General features: G+C 33.8%; 1 protein-coding gene across 3 annotated transcripts in view; it reads right to left on the bottom strand.

The window, feature by feature from the left end:
• The window catches only part of TUSC3 (tumor suppressor candidate 3), a 183,035-nt gene that overhangs the window by 14,309 nt on the left and 143,532 nt on the right, over positions 1–25,194 (bottom strand). For all 3 annotated transcript variants that reach the window (XM_004277167.3, XM_004277166.3, XM_033400629.2), the window contains exons 7-8: positions 14,218–14,281; positions 3,082–3,156 (exon numbers count right to left, since the gene is read on the bottom strand). In XM_004277167.3, the coding sequence (XP_004277215.1) occupies positions 3,082–3,156; positions 14,218–14,281 (139 nt within the window). The remainder of the gene's footprint in view (positions 1–3,081; positions 3,157–14,217; positions 14,282–25,194) is intronic.

Below are 25,194 nucleotides of genomic sequence, written 5' to 3'. Positions count from 1 at the left end.
AGCCTGTTCCTTACAAATAACAGTTCGTCCCAGCACACTGAAGGCTAGGAACAAAAGCTTGGGGAGTGAGAAAATATGAACTCTGTGACAGTCAAAGCAGGAGAAAATCCCCCTAAATAGCTGGTAATAGTGTCTCGGTATTACTGTTTGTTTTACAAAGGAACACACGGTGTATTTTACAGCAGAATGCGCTTAGGCTGTGGTCTAGGTTTTCAGTGTCGCTTTGTCCAAGGCAAGTTGACAACAGGGAAATTTCTTTTCCTTTCTGTTATGGTTAGGAAGATTTTACTCTAAAGTAGATGACTAATCAAATATATATAATATACATAATAAAAATGTATGCAAATACATATATTGGATTTTAATTAAATAAGATACATTGCTATTAGTAAAATAAACAAAACATAAATGCTTAAAAATCTGAGCCAATTAAATGCAGGTATGTTTAGAATAAAAGAAAACAGGTATATTTAGAGAAATAGAAATTTATTTAAATCTGTTCTGTAAATAAGTAGAAATTAGTTCTCTTAATAAGAAATAGCTAACCGTTTCTTAAGAATAAAACATTTGTGCGATACTTGTATCCTTTCGTTAGTTTCAGGGAATTCTTTAAAAACACTGGAATATCTAATATAATTAATTATAAAAGAAAGGGGAAGACAAAAGAGATTAAACACACTAAGACAGACGGAAACAAGGAAGATTAAACGGTTCTATATGCTGCTATAGTGATGAAATACGATTTTTAAATTATTCTAGCATATAAATTAGACCAGGTTTAATTACAATCCTGGAAATCAGGGAGTAGATAAGGTATGGCATTGTTAAAACATGGTCTAGAAATCTGTCAGTTTTCTTTCAACTCTGTAGGAATACCACTCTCTCAGTTTCGAGATCAAATTACGAAAAGTCCTAAGTGCTTAATAGCATTGAGCTGCAGCCTCTGTGGTATTTCATTTCAGGTAGCACTCATGAAGGTGAACTTCAAATGAATATTGGCAGAAAGCAAAGCAAAAACAGTTGCTGAATACCGCAGAAATGAAAAACACCTTTTTTTCCTTAGATTGTGGAATGTCCAAGTATGACAGACACTAGCCACTAGACATAGCAACTGTGCTTATAATAATCTTAGTAAACCCAGAATTAATGACATGATGCTTTACTTTCTACTTCCTACATTTGGCATTACCAAATACTTCTTCCTTTCCTCTGTCTTTTTCTCCAGAAGCTGAGTAAAACAATTTTTCACTCCCTTTGCCGCTTTTGGTAGCCTCATCTGATTGTGTTTGATAGGAAATAAGCCTCAAAACGTGATCAAGTAAGACAGAGTATATTACTTGATTCTATGCAGTGGAACAAAATGATGCTACTCAAGTACTCGCACGTGGGGGAGAGGACCCGAGACAGGAGTTAGTAATGACCCAACAAACCACTGCAGCCCATACGAGATAACATACTTGTGAGAAGAAAATGCTATGACGACACAGACGCATTCTGACCTGGGCAATAATAATCACAGTACTTGTATTATATCGAAAATAAAAATCACACTGGAGTCAAAAGGGATAATTTAAAAAATATATTTCCCATTCTCCACCCCTTCTGTTTCTTGCCCCACCACGCACACACACGCACACACTCACACACACACACAGACACACAAATAAATAAACTGGCAGTGGGTGGGGGCTGGAGTGATTATTTATATATATATAATTATAGACCTGCAATTAAAAAATTACATATTTCTTACTATTTTAATATGAAGGATACATGATAAATATATAAACACATAAGAATTTGTCCTTATAAATATTACTTGCCAGTCCCAAGAACGTCACATTCTTTATTCAAAACATAAATCATAAAATGATGTTCTGAGCAATGATTAACTAAAGAAAGTAATGCGTTCGTCGCTTGTGTAGTTTCTTTCTAACAGTGTATAGATGGCATCATGGGAAAACAGAGGGTAGACTAAAGTGTCTGTTACATCCAAAACATTTCAACACTTAAGATACCTAAGAATTATATTTAGAAATCACTATGACTGATGTACATACATGTCACCATAACTAAAATTCCCATAAAAATTAAGTCTGGATTTTATTTTAAACTTCTTAATAAATTATGAGTCTTTTCCAGATGCCTGTGTTCCTCACGCATACATTCTGGGTTTTATAAAGGGTTCAGAAATGCAAAGCATATTGAGAAAAATCTTAATTATAGGTTTCTGGAAGCATAATCGTAAGCTCACATGGGGACTTTATATTAATTATAGAAAGATCTGTGGTGGGAAATACTGAATGTAAGGCTGTCTGTCCTTTCCTAACCTCTGCTCCTCAGGGCAGAAGATTTTTCCCATGTGTTTTTTCCCTTTTCCTGCCAAAAATATGTTACTTTATAAACATGTATTCTTTTTCTACAACTCCCTTCGAGGAACAGTTCTGTCAAAGGATAAAATGTAGTCACCTTGTTAAGACATAGTGCTGGAAGTTGGTAGAGTTGTAAATCTTGGAATATCATTGGAAAAGGCAAAGACACTGGAAAACATGGTATCACGAAATGCCCCCTTTCTAAATGTTGCTAAAAGGAGGTTTTGGAGGTAATCAGAAGTATAGTATTTCAGGGTACAAGACCTATGCAAAAACTTCTCTCTCTGAGTCAGTCCTTGAATGCATACGTGATTCTTGTGGCACAGGGAAACATATCATTAGCCAGTAAAACCTCTGAAGACTCTGCCCACAGAATTTTCCACCCTTCCTGTAGGGTGGACATGACTACAGAGACTACAGCTTCAGCAGAGATGCATCAGAGCACCCCAACCAAGGGTGAATAAGAGCTCTTCTTTATATCCAGTTCCACAGAAAATCACCCAGTCCCATTTTGGAAGAAATGTATTTTTAAGTATTTGCCACACACACATCCAAGAAACAGAAAAAAGTAAGGAACACCACAACTGTCTTCAAACCAGAACATTTCTTTAGAAGTTCATTTACAAAGGACTTTTATCTATTTCCCATTTGATTTAAATGAAGCTTAAGACTAACACAAACTTAGAAAAATACCAACACAGAGACTTACTCCGTCTTTTTCCAACATCGCCTTTGGATGTTGCCGCTTCATTTAGAAGAACCATCCCCATGGTGATAGCAGCGTCTATAGTAGTTGTCAAGGAAACAGTAGAAATAGATGCAAATAAAATCTATTAATTTTTCTGGATCTGAACACAATGTGTTCTGTCCCAGAATGATTAAATTACAAACGCACACAGAGGTAAATGCAATTTATTCTCTTTATATAAGATTACCGCTCTTTGTGTATTTAAATATGCCTTAATTTTTAGACTGTATAACCTGAAACTTTGAGATTTTAAAGGTCTAATTCTAAATGCCCTTACATTCCAGAACTTTCATAGTGCATATGAATTATAAACTCTCAAAACCAATAATGATATTTCACATTATACATAAAGGTATACACCAGTTACAATTAGAATGACAATTTATTGGCAATCATAGAAAATTAGAATATATTCAGCATGGGTCCAACCAACCAACCTCTGTTGGACGCACAATGCATCCAAGAGAAAAAGCCACTACCAGCCCCATGCATACCATCTCCCTGCCCGACACACATGTATACCACGAAACTTTTAGGAAATCCACAATAACACAGTTTGAAAACCTCTGAAATTTAGATAATTACTAAGTTCTTTGTGTTTCAATCATGTCGTCATGGCCTGAAAGGACAAGGTAACAGAATGAATGTTTTGCACTAGCAGTATGTTAGTTTGTGGACTTTAAGGATTCATTATTCTTAAGGTGTTTTGGACAATTTACTGATATAAACTCCCTCGAGTCCAGAGTCATAGGAGGTTGTCAATAATGATCGAAAAATTAAAAGCTTGTATCACTCAAACGGCGGATACACAGGGAATTTCGACTGCTTAATTAGTTCTCTGGAGCAGACTGATAGGACTGATGTAGATCCTTAATAAGGAATTAAATTAGGGTTCTCCTTTCATCTTTTTTTGCCAACACCCTTTTATATTCATGTAAAATTCGAATCTATACATTTATGTACATATTTGATCTACTGAAAATTCATAGAGTTCTGGATTATTTTAACTATCACAGAAACATTTTTTATAAATATTCAAAATATAAATGACACTTAAAAATGATTTTATATAGATAATATAAACGAAACAAATATTTCTTTTATGACACCATCTGCTCAGTAGCTTCCAAAATTCCTTTATAAAACTGGGGAAAATCACACTATTTTTATTTCTGGGGAAAACAAGTTTTAAAAATTAAATGCTTTAAAATTTTAATGAGAGTAAAGCCATATATTCAATATTCTCAGGGTAAAACTGAATACATGAACACCCATGTGTACATAATATATATGTGTGTGTGTATTATTAGTACACATAGACATAAATATGCACTTAGCGAGAAGTTATTTTATTAAGCAAATTATATTTTATTGGATATTAACTATGGTCACTCAAGTGTAACATATCCCTGTTAATATATCTTCATGTGTGTTATTTTTACTACTCTCTGTAAATTGCTGCATTATTATGATGTAAACTATGTGACCTACATGCTGCTCATCTGATTGCTTTTGAACTTCACACAAATTCAAACAATGTTGTTACAAAAGTGTAAGATTTTCATAAGAGTGTACCACATGTTATTGCTTCATCTTACTGATGGGCATTTGTTTCCAAATGTTTGCTATTTCAAATACTCCTACAAAGACTATCTTTTTACATGTACACGTGCAATATTTTTCTAGGGTCTACACCTAGAGGTAGAGTTTTTGAGAGGCTGATATGTGTATTTTCAAATTTACTAGGTATGATCATATTCTGTAAAACAAGTAGTGTTAAGAGTTTCCATTTCTCTTAACATTGCCGAAGAAACGTTATGTTGGTATTGCTGAACTATTGATTTTATCAAATTGTTGAGTGGGGATCTGTATCAATAGTGAGTCTGAGTATCTTTCGATATGTTAATTCTTTTTTGTTTAATCTTTTGTGTAGTGCTTATTTGTCCATTTTTCCAAAAGCATACTTTTCTTATTAACTTAGAAAATGCTTCATTTTTTTCTGGATATGAATTGATTGAAGTGTTGCATATAGATTCTTCTACTTCTAAATTTTTTAGTTATGCAGAAGGTTTGCGTTTTAGTATGGTCAAAATTATTATTCTTTTATGAGCTTTGGTTATTGTTTCTTGCTTATGAAATTAATTCCTACCCCTAAGTCTTAGAAATATTCTCTATCTTTTCTTAATTGAAATATATGATATTATGTTAGTTTCAGGTATACAACATAGTGTCTGGACATTTAAATACACTAGGAAATGATTGCCACCAGTAAATCTAGTAACTATCCCCTCCATACAAAATTACTACAATATTATCAACCATACTCCTTATGTTGTGTATTACATCCCCATGACTATTTTTAAAACTGTAAGCTTGTACCTCCTAATCTCCTTCACCTGTTTTGCCCAACCCATCACCCACCTGCCCTCTGGCAACCACCCTGTTCTCTGTATCTGTGAGTCTGTTTTTGATTTGTTCTGTTTTGTTCATTTGTTTTTTAGATTCTGCATACAAATGAGATCATAAGGTATTTCTTTCTCTGACTTACTTCACTTAGTGTGATACTCTTCAGATCCATCCATGTTGTTGCAAATGGCAAGATTTCTTCTTATTTAATGGTTGAGTAATATGCCATTGTGTATATATACATATATATATGCACATATATATATGGTGTGTGTGTGTGTATACACACACATACACACACACACCATATCTTCTTTATCCATTCATCCATTGATGGTCACTTTGGTTGCTTCCATATCTTGCTTATTGTAAATAATGCTACAATGAACACAGGTGCATATATATTTCAGAATTAGTGTTTTTGTTTTCTTCAGGTAAATAGAATATCCAGAAGTAAAATTGCTGAATCATATGCTGGTTCTATTTTTAATTTTTTTGAGGCACTTCCATACTGTTTTCCATAGTGGCTGTGCCAAATTAGATTCCCACCAACAGTGCACAAGGGTTCTGTTTTCTCCACATCCTCACCAACACTTGTTATTTATTAACTTCTTGATGATAGCCATTCTGATGGCTGTGAGGTGGTATCTTATCGTGGATTTTATTTGCGGTTTCTTGATGATTAGCGATGTAGAGCATCTTTTCATGTGTCTGTTGGCCATCATATGTCTTCCTTAGAAAAGAGGAAGTCCTCATCAAGTCCTCTGCCCATTTTTTAATTAGGTTGTTTGCTTTTTGATACTGAGTTGTACGAGTTCTTTGTTTATTATGATATTAACCCCTTATTGGATATATGATTTGCAAATATCTTCTCCCATTCAGTAGGCTACCTTTTCATTTTGTTGATGGTTTTTTTAATGTGCAAAAGATTTTTAGTTTGATGTAGTCCCACTTGTTTGCTTTTGTTTCCCTTGCCTGAGGAGACAGATCCCAAAAATTAACACTAAGACCTATGTCAAAGAGCATACTGCCTATGTTTTCTTCTAGGAGTATTATAGTTTCAGGTCTTTAATCCATTTTGAATCTATTTTTGTATATCGTGTGAGAAAGTGGTCCAGTTTCATTTTTAGCATGTAGCTGTCCAGTTTTCCCAACACCATTTATTAAAGGGGTAGTCTTTTCCCCATTGTATATTCTTGCCTCCTTTGTAGATTAACTGACCATAAGTGCACAGGTTTATTTCTGGGCTCTCTGTTCCACTGATCTATGTGTCTGTTTTTGTGCTTATACCATACTGTTTTTATAATATTACCATAGCTTTTTAATATAGTTTGAAATCAGGGAGCATACCTCCAGCTTTGTCATTCTTTCTCAAGGTCGCTTTGGCTAATCAGGGTCTTTTGCAGTTCCACGCAAATTTTAGGATTATTTGTTCTAGTTCTGTGAAAAAATGCCATTAGTGTTTTGAAAGGAATTGCATTGAATCTGTAGATTGCCTTAGATAGTATGGACTTTCTAATATATCGTTAAAGTCAGTCAGGTAATGCCATTCTTCTCCTCAGAGCACTCTAATAGCTTTCCATCTCACTGAGTAAAATCTAAAGACCCTCAAAATGACACCAAGGCTGTACCTGATTTATATCCTGACCCACTTCCTATACTTCTCTGCCCTTGATTGCTCTGACTTATGCCCTTGGTATTCTGCCAACAAGAGGAACCCCTCTGCCTCAGGATCTTTGCAACTGCTACCCCACTGCTTGAATATTCTTTCCCCCCAATGTCCATGTAACTCACTCCCTCACTTCCTTTAGGTTTTTGCTCCAATGACATCAGAGAAGCCTCCCTTGAACTCTGTACTTCTTTTTCCTGCTTTGTTTTTCTCTATTAACATTGTTTTTTAAAGAAATTTTAGATTCCGTATCTTTTTTATTTACTTATTGTCTCTGTCCTGTCACTACAAATGTTAGCCCCCGAAGGGTAGGAACTTTGTTTTGTTCACTATCTTACCCAGTACCAACTACTCTTTGAACTACTCTTTGATGTAGATACTGGAAGATCATTATTATCCTCGGTTTACAAATAAGGAAACTGAAGCCACCAGAGAGGTCCAAATAACTTGTGCAAAGCCACAAAGCTAGTGTCTAAAAGTTGGAAACCAAAAGAACATAGAAGGAATGAAGTAAGGATGATGAGAGGGTTAGATGAAAATAATGAGGGAGAAGCAAAGGAACAAAATAGCTAAATCTATTTTAACATAATGTATAAGCATAAAATTTTATGTCAAGTGAAAATGTTCAAAAACAATATAATCTCATCTCTTTAAAAATAAGTAAGAGAAATGCAGGGAAAGAAAGATAATAAAAAGTTGAAAGCAACTGTCTTGGGGTAATGAGGTTGTGGGTTTTTGTTTTCTACTATTCATATTCTACATAGCAGTAGTTTGCAAACTTTTTATCTAAAGGGCCAGAAAGTAAATATTTTGGGCTATGCAAGCTGTATGGTGTATTGTTACTACTAAACTCTGCTACTGTAGTGCAAAGTAATCATAGACAATACACAAATGAAAAGGTGTGGCTGTGTTCCAATAAAACTTTATTTATAAAAATAGTAGACAGGGGCTTCCCTGGTGGCGCAGTGGTTGAGAGTCTGCCTGCCAATGCAGGGGACGGGTTCGTGCCCTGGTCCGGGAAGATCCCACATGCCGCGGAGCGGCTAGGCCCGTGAGCCATGGCCGCTGAGCCTGTGCGTCCGGAGCCTGTGCTCCGCAACGGGAGAGGCCACAACAGTGAGAGGCCTCCGTACTGCAAAGAAAAAAAAAAAAAAGCTGGATTTGGCCCTTGCTGGTTCTAGTTTGCCAACCCTTGCTATAGAGGATCTAAAAGACCATGCCAAAGATACTATAAACTATTATGTCTGAGAGGAAGTTAGCTTTGCTCTTATGTGAAAATAAAGAAATGAAAAACTTAGTAAACCCTTGTGTTATGGCCTTGAAGTAGGAATTTGAAAGCAAAGGGATTACTAGATACAGGTGTTATGTACAACTCCAAGATAAAATATTTTATTAGAAAGCAGCAGGGTCAGGAACCAAGTGTGAGTTTGTACTCAGAATGTTTCCCGCAAAAGTGAGTAGGCTTTAACAAGGAATGAGCTGTGAACCTACTTTAAACTTGATGGCTGTAATTAAGATATATGAATTAAATTAAAATGGCTTTAAACTTGCCAACCCCTCCTCTTTTATTTAAAGATACTTTTAAACTTAAGGACTTTGAGTATTGAGAATTATTTAGCTTAAGTTCTACTGTATCACTGAAAACAGTTTTGGCTAAAAGAGAGCCTACATAATTCTTATCATTTCAGGAAAAAAAATCACATTGGTAACATAAACATTCTTAGATAAAGGACTGATTTATAGACAGAGGAATAAGCTTGAAGATTATCTGTCAGAGTTAATGTGTAGGTCTTCCTTCATTGGGTGGAAGGCTGAATGACTAACGAAAGGTCCTACAAATCTCTAAGAGATTCTGTGTCTGACTCTGGAATAACAGATGCTTTTCTGTCATTAAACTGATGGGTGTAACCATTTGACTATGCTTATAAAGAGTCTCAACACTAAAAGAGAATAAAAGAGATGTAAATATACACTAGATAAATTATAATGTTCCTGAGACTTTTTCTATTGCTCTGAGATTGTTAATGCCTATGCCTACACACACACACACACACACACACACACACACACACACACACACACAGGCCCTTGTTCTACTTCATGTATTACTTTGCACATTTGCATTGATTAATATCATAGCAATATACACTCAACTACTGTGTACTCCCCAGTTTCTCTCTTTATCCTGTCAATCACCTTCTTACCACGAAAAAAGTCAAAATATTGATATGATCTTACATAAAACAGAAGTTGCTGTTTGTGTAAATTATATACAAAACCCAGAGGCAGTGAGCATCCTACTGAACTGGTGACACATACATTTGCATTACATTATAATCCAATCTCAATTGCACATGATGTTGGGTTTACTGTTGCTCCTAGGAAGAGAATCAGGATTGTCAATTTAAAGATAAATGCAAACAAATGTTGAAAAAAGTCAGCACATTATAGAAGACTTGGTCTTCTATCTAAATCTAAAATATCAACTTGCATCCGTCACTAATTTTCTTCTACAGTATGTTTCTCCTTGCATATAACACATTAAAATAAAAGAAATATTTGCTCTCTATCATAGATTGAAAACAAATCAGAGTAAAATCATACTCTTTCATAATAAATGGAAAACAAATATTTTTCTCATAGGGAAAGCAAATATGAACCATGTAAGAATACATGTTTTTAAATATTTTAAAAGTCTTATTATTGCTAGTAAAACCTTTGCCTTTTATTTCAGAACTTTTACTTCCAATTGACACTAATCTCATGTCATCTTCTTGAGATTACAGAACTTAGAGGATATGCAGAATTAAGGGACAGGTCAGAATTTGTATACTTGACAGTAAAGCCAATCCTGGAACTCATTCATGTGTCTTGTTTCACCTAGCACATATAACGTATCTTGGTGATTGAAATTTCTTAGCAAGGTATGGGAAGATATTCATTAACCAGCCAACTAACCTTTCATCAATCTGCCCTTCACAGTTTGAGAATACTCTCTCATGTTATGTTTTTGTACCTGTTGCACCTTCCAGTGGAATATTCTCGCTCACTCATTCTCCACGTGGGGAGAAACCCTTTTTCTGCTGTATCAAAACCCAGCTGAAAAGTCCGTTCAACTTCTGCAGGCATCAAGTTGCTCCTTCCAAGCACTGATTATAGGATCTGGCATACCAGATTAAAATGATTTCTCTATCAGTCTACCTTCTTGCAAACAGCAAATACCTTATATTTTCATTACATAACTAAATTAAAAATTAAAAAAATATTTTACTTGGAAAAATATAAAGGATTATATGAGTTAGTCTTAGTTCGTATATTCCTTATTAAAACGTCATAACATTTTTTTATTCCTTTTTAAAATAGTTTTCTCTCAAAGACTACCTAGGACTGTTCTCCCCCCGCACCCCCATAAGGTACTGAAATAAAACACTACTAAAAGGGAGAAAAATCTTACTTTTACTAAATGTGAATCAATAACCTATGATAGCAAATGAATCCATCTGTTGTTTCTTAGGTTTCTTTTCAATAAAATTTTGTATGTAGCAATTGCATCTAATGATCTCGCTTACTAAATTAGGAAGAGAAAACCAAAAGGCATAAATGTTCTTTAAACAAAAAGCAACCACCTGGAATTTACCTTTTCTGTTGTTGTTGTTTAAAGAGAAAAAATATACATGCAAATTACAAAAAAATTACATGATAAGTTTAAACAATATCGGTAGACTCTGCAAAAGAAAAGTAAAATCATAAAGTATATATAAAAAAAGAAATTATTAGATACTAGCTTCTATTAAACTTTTACTGATAATTTTCATGAGTCCACCATTTTGAAAGACATTTTCTCTTTTCATAGATATCTGTAAATAAAAATAACAGGAGCGATAAAGCAACAAATAGTTACTAGTAGCAGAAAGAAAATAGGGGCTTTTAATTCTGTGTATTACTGTTAAAGCAATTATACTCCAATAAGGATGTTAAAAAAAAATCTACATGGAAGACTTCATAATGTTTGTGAAATTTCTTTGCATCCTAAATCTCAGCTTGATGTCAGTGAGCCAGGAAATGAAACCTTGGGGAATTCCTGCCATACAATGGAATGATGGTCTCAAACACACCTTTTCATTCCTTTTGCTAGGTACTCCTGATGTATTTATAGGCTGTTTGGAATAAAGTATACTGCTAAAATGCCACATCATGGATTGAAATCAGAAAAGAAAAAAAAAAAGTCCATACAAATAAGAACCAAAAAGTTACCTCCAGTACATATTCCCCCTTTTCTGGAGGTTCTCTTCTGTGGTTTCAGTTACCCACAGTCTGAAAACATCATATGGAAAATTCCAAAATAATTCGTAAGTTTTAAATTGAGATTTAAATGTCATTCTGAGTAGCATGATGCAATCTCACACCTTCCTGCCCTGTCCCACCCGGATGTCAATCACCCCTTTGTCCAGAGTATCCACGCTGCATTCACTACCCATTCATTTGTCACTTACCAGATAAACTGTCGTGGGATCACAGTGCTTGTGTTCAAGTGACCCTTTTTACTTAATAATGGCCTCAAAGCACAAGAGTAGTGATGCTGGCAGTTTGGATATTCTCTTACTGTGCCTGATGTATAAATTAACCTTTATCATAGGTATGTATGTATAGGAAAAAATATAGTATATGTAGGGTTCGGTACTATCCACAGTTTCAGGCATCCACTGGGGGTGGTCTTGGAACGTATTTCCTATGGACTTGTGGGGGGATTACTGTACTGTGTTTTAACACAAATGTGTTTTACTTCATAAATTAACTTATATAATTAAAAGATAAATTAAGAGCAAATATGGCATTACCCTTAATATTTTAATAAGGATGAGATGTTCCTAGAAATGTATTTGCAAATATTTTATTTCCTCACCTCGATTCCCTCTAAATGTGCAGAAAGTATTAATCTCTTATCCTACGAAAGCTGGAAAAGAGAAACCACGCAGTTAACTTATCAAGATCACAAAATTTGAGAATGGAATTGGAAATACCTACATTTAAGTAAACAATCTGAGACAGACTAGAGCAAAAAATACTCATCATAGTACCTTCTTAATTGTGAAGCCACAAAGCACATAGGTAATTAAGTAAATGCAAGGAATGGGTTACAGATATGCACAGTTCCATGAAATGCACTCAAGTATGAGTAGCCAAGGATGAAAGGAATAAAAATGTTGAGAACTGATACAGAGGAAGAAGATGGTCGATGTTGTTTGGTGAGTTTCAAAAAGATAGTGTTTAGTTCCCCTCTAATAGAAAATGGAGTCTTAAAATCTCATTTAAAGCTTCATTTCCAAGGTCAGATCTTCCAAAGGTATCATTTTGCTACCTTGTTAATTACACATGATTAATGGGCTCAGTGAATCACACTCCAGAAAAATTAATCCATTATGTTCCCAGTATAACTTTTAGAATTCTGATAAATACCATAGGACTATGTTTTCGTTTTGTTTGTTTTGTTTCTGGTCATCTACGCCTTTGCCAAATGTTAAAAGAATCAACCAGTAAATGTTTATGCATGGTATCTATGACCAGCAAAGTTCTGAGTGAGAAAGATGGGAAAAAATACAACAGGAAAAACCAAAGCCTTTAGTGAGTGCTAGATGGTTTCTTTGTGCTAGCTATCTCATATTCCACAGAGAGGTGCCGTGCGGTTAGTTTACTAAACCTGGTGTTACAAATGAGGAAGTTTGTGAGTTTCTTGAGAATTGGGAGTGCTTTTAAGAACCTCCCACTCCTTTCCTCCACTATAGTTAATACAAGTCTCAGTATATCCTGGCACCTGATGCACTGTCCAGAACATATTATGCAAGTAAAAGAGAACTAAAGGTGGCATATACATATTTGCTAGGTGGATTAAAGAGTGCACTGTTATAGCACAACAAAGTAATAAAATACAAAGCTTTAATGCTATTAAAAGATAGTCTTTTCCACCCAGAATAAAATTTAAAACTTCAAGATGTCATGACTGACACTTATTCATGAAATCCTATAAATAATAATACAATAATATATATAAAACCTGTACAACCAGTAGACTATTAAAAACAAAACAAAACAATTCTAATCCTAGTTCTTCCTCCAACCTAAGGCAAGTCCATTAAATCTTGTCGGTTTTAGTTTTCCTAGCTATAAAATAAAGTTTTGGCCTAGGTGAGTCCTAAGAATCCTTAAAGGTTTAAATAGTTATGGTTACATCAAATACTGGAAAATTTGGTCTAGACTGCTTCATTTGAATATGAATCTCAGTAACCAGGTGAGTAATCAAATTTTATAAATGACACTATAAGGCACACTCTAAATCCCGATAATGACTCAACACTTTCAACACTAAATTTAACATACAAATATTTCCACAGGACTCACACAAATGTCAGTGTTCCCCCAAAGTACAGTCTTTTGCCCCAAAAGTAACCTTACTTCATTCTAGTAATATTTAGTTTTTAGACATGAACCTTACCTCTTTCCTATCCTGCTATCTTCTTTACCCTTCTACCTCTAAACCATAAATTGTACTGTTATCTGATTCATAACATTTAGTCTGCCATGTTCCAAAAAGATGTCGAATTATCCTAAATCTCCCTCTTCTCACTTACTATAATATTTAAGGGAACCAGTACTAAGATAATTTTTTTATCCTGCTTTTTATATCATAGGACACTTTTTTCTCCCCATTAAGATCCTAAAGGGGAAAACCATACAAATGTCACAAAAAACTCTAGCCAGAGATAATCAATGCAGAGCAAAAGCTATTCTTCATAATTCAGTAGTCAGTTAAAAAAAAAAGAGAGAGAAAATTACAGTCTGTTAATGATTCAGAATTTAAAAAATTACAATGCAAGAAAAAATAATCAGCATAGGAATTAGAAAATTAGTCAAATGGTAAAGTTTAAAATTTAATGTCTTGAAAGTCTTGATATTAGAAAAAAATCAATTTGATAGCATGCAGCTTTGCTTTGTCCTTTTCAGTCCATCTGTGTTTTAAAGGATACTTAGTAGCAGAATAATGTGTGACTCTGCCACGAATTGAGCCTGGCTGCTCCCATGGATGTAGCTCTATAAAACAAGACAAAGAAGCGAAAATTACAATCCGGGCAAAAGCAGATCTTGGGTAGATTTTTTTCTTTGTATTGTATGTTTTATGCCTTGAAGATAAACAATGGATGAATCTATGAATTAAGCCTTTATTTATAGTTTTTGAATAAAATAATTATTAGTTATTTTTGAATAAAATAATTATAGTTAACTAGAAATAACAGATGAAAATGTTGCTGGCTGATGTAACTGTAAACTGTAGAAAGCAACCTAACATCAGAAGTAAACTTAATATAATTTGTTAAAAGGTTTTACCACAAACACATACGCACAATGTAATGATTCTTCCAGAGTTACTGTAAAATGTACTTAATATAAGCATAAGGTACAAATTAGAGCAACTAAGTCTAATGACTCTCCATCCTTCAAAGTAAGTAGAAAATGACCTATCAAAAGTTATATGACTCTTTTCCACATTATCAAAGTTTTAAAAATAAGGAGATAGCTTTATCAATGCATTCATTTTATTAGAGAGTTTCAACTGATTTTTTTCAAAATATAATTACTATAATCGTTTAACCCCATTGAGAAATGTACAGTGTCCTATACCTAGTAAGAACTCTATTAGTTGATACCAGTCAGTTATAGAAATTTGACAAAAATCTCCATCCAGGATATTTTGCTGATTCCCACAGTATTTCTGCTTTAATGGAAAGAGTATTTAACTAGGAGTCAGAAAGTTATTCCATCTTGTCCTCAACCCTGGGCATGTCACCAAATCTCTCAAGATATTCAATATCCCCTCATCTAGAAAACTAGGAACTGGATTAGATGATTCCTACGATCTTGCAGAAGCATATACAGTCTTGTGTATATTGTCATCAATTCTGTCTTGGTATTTCCGTGCAAAGGCTACTCTTGATACTCTGATCTAAACTGTCTTTGTTTCCATCTCTAATTTCTCAGTCATTTGTAGTGCAGCTGCCTCATCCAAAGTTGTGTTTGGATATATTTTTAAATCACAGCTTCAAGCAAACTGACTAAAAAATAGCCGTTTCTGGTTTATTCACATTATAGCTTCTGAGGAATCCTATTATGTGTGTTTTCTTTTTATTCTATTAAATATTTACCAATCAATGACAGTAGTGTAGCAAGACAAATAAAATACTATAAGCCATGTGCTTGACATTACTTCATCTGATTAGAAACTAAGATCTTCAGAACTAAGAAATGAAGGTTTTATTCTAATAACTGTAACAGCACAGATAATAACAAATACAACCATACCAAGTGCTAATAACAACTACCATTTATCAAGCACTCATTGTGTTTAACACAAGCTCTACATGCAATATCATTTAATTCTAATAACTGTAACAAAGTAGGTATGCTTTGGCATAAGTTCCTTACAAGAAAAAAAAAAGTGCTCACGCCAATCCCAGAGAGATGTGATTCTGAATTCTGATCACTGAAAAAAATGTAACTTATTTAAAAAGAAGCATTTATGACACCAAGAAAATGGCAAACGAAGACTAAGGTTTGACAGTGCCTGCTGTTACCCAAATCACAGTTTCAGTTCAAGGTCAAATCCACAAAAGCACTTTTGGTCCCTTCTTTCATTTTTAAAGTACATGATTGCAGAATGAACCAAGAGCTTGTCAACAGCTAAAGGAAATGCTGTTGTGATTATAATTTACCATCTACATGAATTCTTTCTGTCCAGTCTTTTCATGCAGTTTGACTCAAATTAGTTATGAAATTTTATTTGCTCATTTTCTTTCCCCCTTCTTGCATACGTCATGAAAAATTACCTGTGTGAATCCTTTAAGCTTTTTTCAGTCCCTTATTTACTATCTCCCAGTACAAGAAGAGCAGACACTTGAAATTTAAGAAAATATTTAAGTGATAATCTCTCACTCGTCTAGCATATGACTCTCATTCTTTGCAACAGAAGTACTGCAATAGCAAAAAGAAGAAAACATGATGATTTATTATCAACATAAAATCAGAATGTAGGATGAAAATCCTGTATTTTCTTTGGCAACACTTCCAAGAAGTCAAAAGAGTTCCCTCATTGCTCTTAAATAAACTTATGTCTTTAAGTTTAAGTAAGTAATTCTCATCCCTCCCACAAAAAAAAAACAAAACACTTCTAAATAACAAATGGGTTAAAGAAGAAATCTCAAGAGACATTTAAAAATATTTCGACTAAATGAAAATGAAAAACAACTTATCAAAATTGTGGAATGTAATGAAAACAGTGCTTGGAGGATATTCATAGCATTGAATGCATATATTAGAAAAGAAGAAAGATCTGAAATCAGTAATCTAAGTTTCCACCCATAGAATGTACACCACCAAGAGTGAACTCTAAGGTAAACTATACACTTTGGGTGATTATGATGTGTCAGTGTAGGTTTGTCCTTGGTAAAAAAACAAACAAAAAAACAAAACCATTTTGGTGAGTGATATTGATAATGGGAGAGACTATAAATGTGTGAGGTCAGGGGATATATAAGCAATCTCAGTACCTTCCTCTCAACTTTGTTGTAAACCTAAAACTGATCTTAAAAAAATAAAGTCTTTTTAAAAAGAAAGAAAAAAAAAGTTAATCTTGCCTATTTAAGATTTGCCAGTAGAAGAGCCACTGCTTTCCTGATCAAAGCCTATAGACAATGAGGGATCCGTTTTCTATATATGATAGAATCAATCCTTTTTTTTTTAACCATGTAACTCTAAATAAAGAAGATGCTATTTTAAGATATATTAGTTAGTAGGAATGCAGTAATGACACCCTAGGCCTGAGTCTCCTTGGTATGCCCAGGTACCCAGAACTAAAATGAAATCATCTTTATTATTTCCTTCTCAGTTTCTTTCTGAGAATACTAACATCCAGGAAGAGATTCTTTTGAACTATTAAGATATACTATCTTATTTATTTAGTGTTAAATTTAATAGAAGTACTTAAAGGCATTCTGTGATCTTCCCACTGTATGACACTATAATCTTGCTTAAGATGGAACCAATTACTTGAGTCTTATAGTAAAAACAAAGTGTGAGAGCAGGCAGGTAGGCAGACGGGCAGGCAGGTGGGCTTCTGCTGGCAAATGGGAGTTCACCTGCTGGTGCACAAAACGAGTGGAAATCCCGAGGTACTTAGCACTCTGACATCCTAATAAAAGATTTCTCCATTTCTTGACAGTTACATATTCCTAGCCCTTTCCTTAGGGGTCCTCTTTTTATCCATCAAACTACATAAACTTCTCTGAGGTAGCACTAGTTCTTGCTAGGCTGCTACACCAAATGGCAGATGTGATATAGATCATACAATAGCTAGGCGAAGTCCTCCTGGATTTACCTAAGAGATATAAATAGGTATTATCTATATCCTGGTGGCCAAGAATGCCACTGTGTTTGATTTCCCCAGGCTAGGAAGGGTATGATTGGTCTTAATCAAACCCTTCTCTACAAAAAGTTGTCAGCCCTGCTAGTACAGTGAAGAAATGGCTGTCCTTATGAGCTTGACCTGAATTACAGTGTCAGTAAGACTGGTAGTTCACATATTGTAAAGGGGGGAGGGGAGGGGGAGAAAAAGTAATAAAACAGAACACCAAGAACAAAAAGCTCCAATCGATACTAAGGAAATCCTCAGCAGAATATGCTGAAATAGTTCATTATAATTGGCCCTCCCTAGAAGGTCAGCCAATGAGAACACAGAGTGCAGAGCTGGAAGACTCTGCAGATACTACAAAACAACCCTAAGCCCCAGACACTAGTAAGACAGCTACTGGCGATAAACTATGTTTGGAGAAGTACCTTTTACTTTTTGAACAAAACTGATAATATGACTGATGAGAGAGCTTCTCATATTCACTGTGCTTTCAAAATGTTGAGAGGTAAAAAATGTGACAATGCAGTAAGACTAAGTTTCTTCCAAGTGTACGGCAAAAACTTAAAAGGCCCTATGACTCAGCTTCTAAGCAATTTTAGTAATTAATATTTTCCTGAGAACACATTTCTAGCCTTATTATAGATTTTCTTTTATTCACTAATGAAAGAAAATTTGAAATGCACAGTATAATTACTCACTCTCAGAATTTTTTTGGTAACTAAAGTAGTAAGTTCAAAATGAAAAGTTATGTTATATTCTTCATTTTAAAATGCAACAGAACAGCTTTTGATGTGAGATGAACTGAATATGTGAATCTACAATGCAAAAGTTTTGGTAACTCTGTCATATCAGATATATATGAAAAGTATAATTTAAAAAAAATATGTGGGCTTTTTTCCTTTTTATCTTTGGGAAAAAAATCAACCATCAAGGAACATTACTATTCTCATGTCATTACTGTAAATGTAATCTAAAATTCAAGAACAACAACAACAAAACAACTAATGTAGCTTAAAATTTACGTGATTCTGTGTTAAAAATAAAATCACTCATTTCATATCACTGAATATTTTGCATCATCTGTGATTGGTGTAAGAAATGCATCAGGAACAGAGTTTCTCTTTTGCCCTATTCTAGCTTTGCAAATAAATTAAATGTTTTCCCCCAGGAAAGCCATTTAACCTCTCTTTAATTCATTTCCCTGGTACAGATCATTTTTTGTTACTTATTGGGCTACTAGGTGATAAAAAGATGGTATTATCAAGAAAAATCTATAAAATGCATTTAAACAAAAAATAAACAAGAAAAGGACCACTGTCTTTTGAAGCATAGTCTCTTATACTTTTCCTCTTTTTTGGCTTATCTGTGAAAATGGACATTCACATTTTCACTCTTAGTGCTCACATGATAATCTTTGATAATCCTATATATGGAAGCATCTTCACATGGATGAAAGTACCCTGGGTGGCTAGGCAATTTTTCCTTAATTATGAATCTTTTAGCATATCTATTAGATCATCCTTTCATCACCGTTTGTACTTGGTACTTTTTCCTGTCACTGCCTCACTGATTGAAACATGAGTAAAACACTGCTCAGTCTGGGTCCCAGTCATGCTGGACTACCTGCTATGACAGTTTTTCTAGTCCAGTTCTTCGGATAGCTTTAGTCCTTGAAACTTCTCTTATATTGTCTTAAGAATGATACTCGCTCTAAAGTTCACCTAATGCCAACTGCTTTAAAAGTCCAGTGTCATCCATTTTCTCCGAATGTCCAGGATCACTGCATTCTGATGAGCAAGCCTGGAAAATCACTGCCTCTATGTCTTTGACATCAGAGACTTTATCTTGACATTTGATGTGAAATATAGCACAATGGTATGATAAATGAAACCTGTCTAAAAAATGAAAATGATGCTGATAAGGATTCAGATATTACATCCATATAACACTGTTGACAGTACCACGGCTCTGCAGGCCTTGAGATTGGCTTTAACTAATGATGGATGCAACTGGTTGAGCCTGCTCATCTGGCAAATGAGACATCAAATTCTTGGTGTGATTCTCTATTTCTTTAAGCTTAATATTTCAAGGCTTCAAAGTAATGGCATTCATCTGTATATTTAATCACTGTATACTAACAATGTGAATCCAGGTATATGAGAAGTATTTTGCATGTAGAGGCTAATATACAACTTCTGGTTCTTCCATAAAAACTTTATAGCACCAAACACAGCGATCATCTTCAACAGAAGTACCACACTGATGGCTGGGAACTCTGGCTAGAAACCAGGCTGCTAGCGGTGTGAGATGGGGCGTGTTACTTAACCGACCTATGGTTCAGTTTCCGTATCAGTAAAGCAAGGATGCTGGAATAATTTAAAGCTTTAGAAAAGTATGACATGAAGTAAGCCTTCATTAAGTGTTGGCTGCTGTTATATTTATTTATTCAACTGGTATTTATTGTCTAATATGTGATAGGTACATTTCTAGGCACTTGAGATAACAGGGAACAGAGCAAATATCCCTGGCCTCATGGGGTTTACAGTCTAGTGTTTGTGCACACATGTGTGTGCTGGGGAGAGAGCCAGAGAAAGACAAAAAAACAACATAAGTACATAATACACATATGTATATATAAATAATATAAAATTAATTGTATACAGTATTAGCGATACTGATTTTGAGGGAAGCACACACCAGGCAAAGGGAAATCATGGCTGGCGCAAAGGCCTTAAGGTAGAAATGTGTTCAGGGACCAGAAAGGTCAGTGTATTGGTGAGGCCTTAGATTTTACTCTGAGTCACATGGGAAGCCATAATAGGTAAGTTTTGAACAGAAGAGTAATGTGAGCTATACTGAGAATAGAGTATAATGGAGCAAGGATAAAAGCAAAGAGATGAGATGGAGGTTACTACAGTAATCCAGATAGAAGATGCTGGTAGTGTAAAGCAGGTTGATGGTAGGTGATAACAAGTGATCTGACCCTGGATATATTTTGAAGGAAGAACAACAGCATTTCTTGTTTGCTGTGTGTTCTTACGCAAAAGGAGATCAAAACTTTATAACAGATATAATGTATAGTAAAAATTTAGTTATTTCAAAGTTCAAATTCATAGTAAATATATATATTCCAGTATTTATACTAATATATAGAACATTTACATTCAATTGGGAATACATGAATCTAAAACAAAATCTAGGTGTTCATGGGTTTATTAAAATAAAGAGGTCATTAAAAATGGTAACATGTACTTTAATTAGTAAGGACTCTATAATTGAAATATAGAAAAGTTACATTATTTGTCCATGACGTTCTGTTCTCTTTTCAAATTTTCTCCTTTGGATGATTCATACTCTTAAATTCAATAGCTCTTTTGTATGAAAGACTCCTTCTCAGACAGGTCTATAGTGTCACATTTTATGGACAACTACTAATTGGATATATCTACTTGAATATCCCACTTGAATGTCCTAACACTCTAAAACCAAAATTTTTTCAAACAAATGTCAGTATTCTCCACACAAAATAATTTATCTTTGCCAGACTTGCTAGACTTCTATGTTCCTGTCAACAATGCAACCATTCTTCTAATGACCAAGTTTCAACTTTAGCATTTATGTCTGCATCAATCATAGAGCCAGTGAACACTTCCTATTCTACATTTGCCATTTTTCTGTTACCTTGACACAACTGATTGTGTCTGAATGTTTATTATATCATGCTTGGATTACAGATGCTCTAATCTTTACACTCCAATCTCTCACTTCTAGTAAATCTTCGAAAATCACCACTTTCATCAGTCTACTGCCCACAAAGCTTTGAAAATTTAAAATTGCTTAGAGGCCAAAGCCCTTGGCAATTAAGTCAAACACTTTTGAATCAACCAATTAAGAAATCAAGCCAGCAACTGTCTACTCAGTACTTAAAAGAGATACTGTATTCCATAAAATGAGAAAACAAGTAAATATAAAACGTGGTGTTTTTGCTCAAAAGGAAACACAGTAACATTTGCATAAAGAGATCTCTAACCATATAGACAAAATAAAATGAGGGCAGTGTACTTAAAACACTCTAGAATTAGTAGACCAAGATTTGAGTCTGGGCTTGAGTTGCCTCCTTTGTAAATGGGGATAATAATAGAATCTTTCTTACTGAGGACTGCTATAGGATTGAACAGATCAGAAGTTAATAAAATTAGCTACTAAATTACATGGTATTTAGTAAGGACTATAATGTAGGCTATCAGTTTAGCTATGTGTTCAGTGAATTCTAGAGAAATATAAAAGGTGAAAATTACTGTAGGGTGAAATGGAAGGAAAAGACTCCAAAGATGGTTAACTGTAAACAGGGTGTTTCGATGGAGATTATGTTGAGATAAATTAGGAACACTGGGAGAGGATTTTAATCAGGTAGACTGTGACAAGGAAATTAACAGAGGATGGGAAGGAGTTTAATCTTACTGGGAAGGGGTATGGAGGTAGACATGATTGGGATGCCACATTAAGTCCATTTATTCTCACACTATTTGTATTAAAAAAGATTACACCTCAGTGAAAAAAAAAAATTATGGCCCCCAAACATCCTATCCTCATTTCCACCTCTATATGGGTTCTTAAGGCTGTTCCATTGTTTTTTTTCCCTGACCCATATCAAGAAATGATCTTTATTCTTACTGGATAACCAAAATTCAGCTTGATTTAATGCCAACTCAAATTCTACCTCTTGTAATAAAATTTAATAATTAATTAATAAACAGTTAATGCTCTTAAACTATTATAATGCTTACTGTCTATAACATTTAATCTGTATCTTAATCACATATGGATTTAGAATGTTAGGATTCTGGACTTAAAACTCACATGAATAACACTGTATCAGGAAAAAGGATATATCATTTATAGAATACAGAATATTTGTTATTTTTAAAAAAGAGAACAGGCTTCAAACACTTGCTTCTACATATTTTAAAGCAATTTAAATACAAAACGTATTTAAACCCTAAAGTGAAATGTAAAATGATTTTAGAACTCTGTATATGTAGTGTAATTCAGGAATTTTTTAAAAATCTAGAGCATCTATTAATAACTCCATATTTTTTAACATCTTAGATGAAGCTAACATATGAAGTTAAATTCCTCAAAATAGCATAAAGACCAGTTAAACTCTGGACATTTTATATATAAATCTTAGAGAAAAAGTGATGCTTTAAACAGCTATGTAGCATGAATGTTATTTAAAATGAATAAAATCAGAGTTTACTCTTTTCAGATTGAGACTGAAAAATATTGATATTTGGTGGTTATCAGTATGTACTATAAGCATATAATTTAAAAAATCATATTTCTCCAGATATTTCGAAAGTGTATTCCATCATTAGTAATTAATGTATTACAAATGTACTTGTGTATTAGTATTACAAGAGAGTATTTGTATACACTTAATGAATTTTTTACATATAAATTGGTTTTGTTGTATATAATTCCATTTTAAAAACATTGGCTTTTTCTTTATAGATTTAAAAAATCTTACATGAGAGCTTGCAAATATCAAAATGTGAACTTACCTTCACATATTGAGAGTTTGTGACACTATAAATATATACATTATGTAAAGACTAAAGCTTCTTCTAACTGTGCTTTCTCTCTTTTTCTTAAAACTGGCTAATTCATAAGAAATTCTTCAGATTTGTTCTTAATCAGAAATACACAATAGGGGGAAAAAGGCACTCACAAATTTTGTATTTGGCTATTTAAGGCCAGTCAAAACTCATCTTATAGATTTAAGACTTTTGCACTTTTCTGTCAATTCTAAAGAGTTATATTTTCAAAGAAACATTATCTGGAAAAAACAAGCAGAAACAAATGAGAGTCTTTCCATCGTATCTGTAATAAAATTCTTCCATGAGTTTTTCACTTATAATCAGGAAGTACTTTTTTTCAAAAACAGCCAGCACTGCTGGGAGAAATTTGAAATGACTTTTTACAAACACAAATTATACACACACACACACACACACACACACACACACACATATACATATATTTATATATATATATATATATATATATTTTGTACAAGTGGACATGTGTGGAAAAGCTTAGAAAAGCAACTGGAAAGATCTGCACAAAATTGTAAACCACTGTTAACTGTGGAACAAATTTTACAAGTTGAGAGAGGAGTATTAAAAAAGGAGGCTTACATATTTTCTTTTACATAGTTCTGTATTATTTGAATCTTTTACAACGTTTACAAAAATATTTGTGGATTATTTGTGGAACAATAAGTTCTTTTAAAGAAAGGCAAAATTTTTACTCTTGTCATCAAGTAGTTTATAATATTCTAGAACAGTAAGAATTGCTTGCAAATGCTGTGGAAATGTCCATCTGATTTAACAACGTGGAAAGCCCTGGTGAACTTGGTGTGATTTTGAGGGGAGTGATGGGTGTACAGGAGCCAGACAGAAGGATGCTGGGAGTGACCAGAAATGAAGTGAGTTTATGGGCACAGACAACCTAAGAGAATAGAAGAAACTGAATTCAATGATACTAATTTCAAGTTTGAGAGCTTGGTTTTGGGAAATGTTACAAGTTTTGATGAGGTTTCAAGTAAATAGTTCCCAAATGAGCAGTTTAAGTGGAATGAATAGGTAGGTTATAGAATTTAAAGAGAAAAAAATGATCATATGAGGCCAGTGTGCTAAAAGAATCGACAGCATGGGTGTTCTGAACAAAGGGACTGAAAAAAAAAAATTATCATGTCTGAAGGCAGAAGAATGAATTAGATAACCTCTGAAGTCTTTTAAGACCCTCTAATCTTACTTTTCAATGAAGTTACTACGTGATTGTCTTCAATATTGTAAAAAATATTTTCCAAAAAGAATATCAATGACACAAAGAATATTCAATCCTAAGAAATAAAAATATAACATCATTTACATAAGTGCTACAAACCAACTTACTGGAATTTTTTTCCTCTTGAAAATATTAAAAAAAAATCAAGGGCTGCACAGTTCTAATTTATCCTACTTAATTGGAATTAATATATCATCTGGTGGCTATTGCAATGTTTTGTTTTTTTTTTAACAAATCACAACAACACGTATTCATAAAGTTAGTTTCTTATTTATGGTTTCCTTTCAGTTCCTAAAAATATAGTGAAAACCTGACTATCAAACTGGGGGGAGAAGGAAGGTATAAATTTAAAAACAAATTCTCAAATAGAATAACTCTAACTGTCAAGTAAAATTTCAAAAGCAGAAAACCTACTCAGTAAAAGATAAAATATATTGGCAATTAGCATCTTTATGGATATAAACAATCAAGGTACTATTGTCCACTTAAAGATATTTTCTTGAACAAACTAAACAAAACTCAGTCAAAACTGTTTACAGCTTTAATTTGCTTAGTAAACCAGGTCTGCACCATACAGTAGTGTACTTATCTAAAGATAATGTTAAATGATCACAAACTCTAAAATTGAGTCCTTTTTTTAGTGAAGTATAGTTGACTTACAATACTGTGTTAGTTTCAGGTATACAGCATA

This window comes from Orcinus orca, chromosome 21 (genome assembly GCF_937001465.1).
Source record: "Orcinus orca chromosome 21, mOrcOrc1.1, whole genome shotgun sequence".
NCBI lineage: Eukaryota > Metazoa > Chordata > Mammalia > Artiodactyla > Delphinidae > Orcinus > Orcinus orca.
The sequence above is the reverse complement of the archived record's forward strand: the minus strand, read 5'-3'. Positions and strand labels throughout refer to the sequence as shown.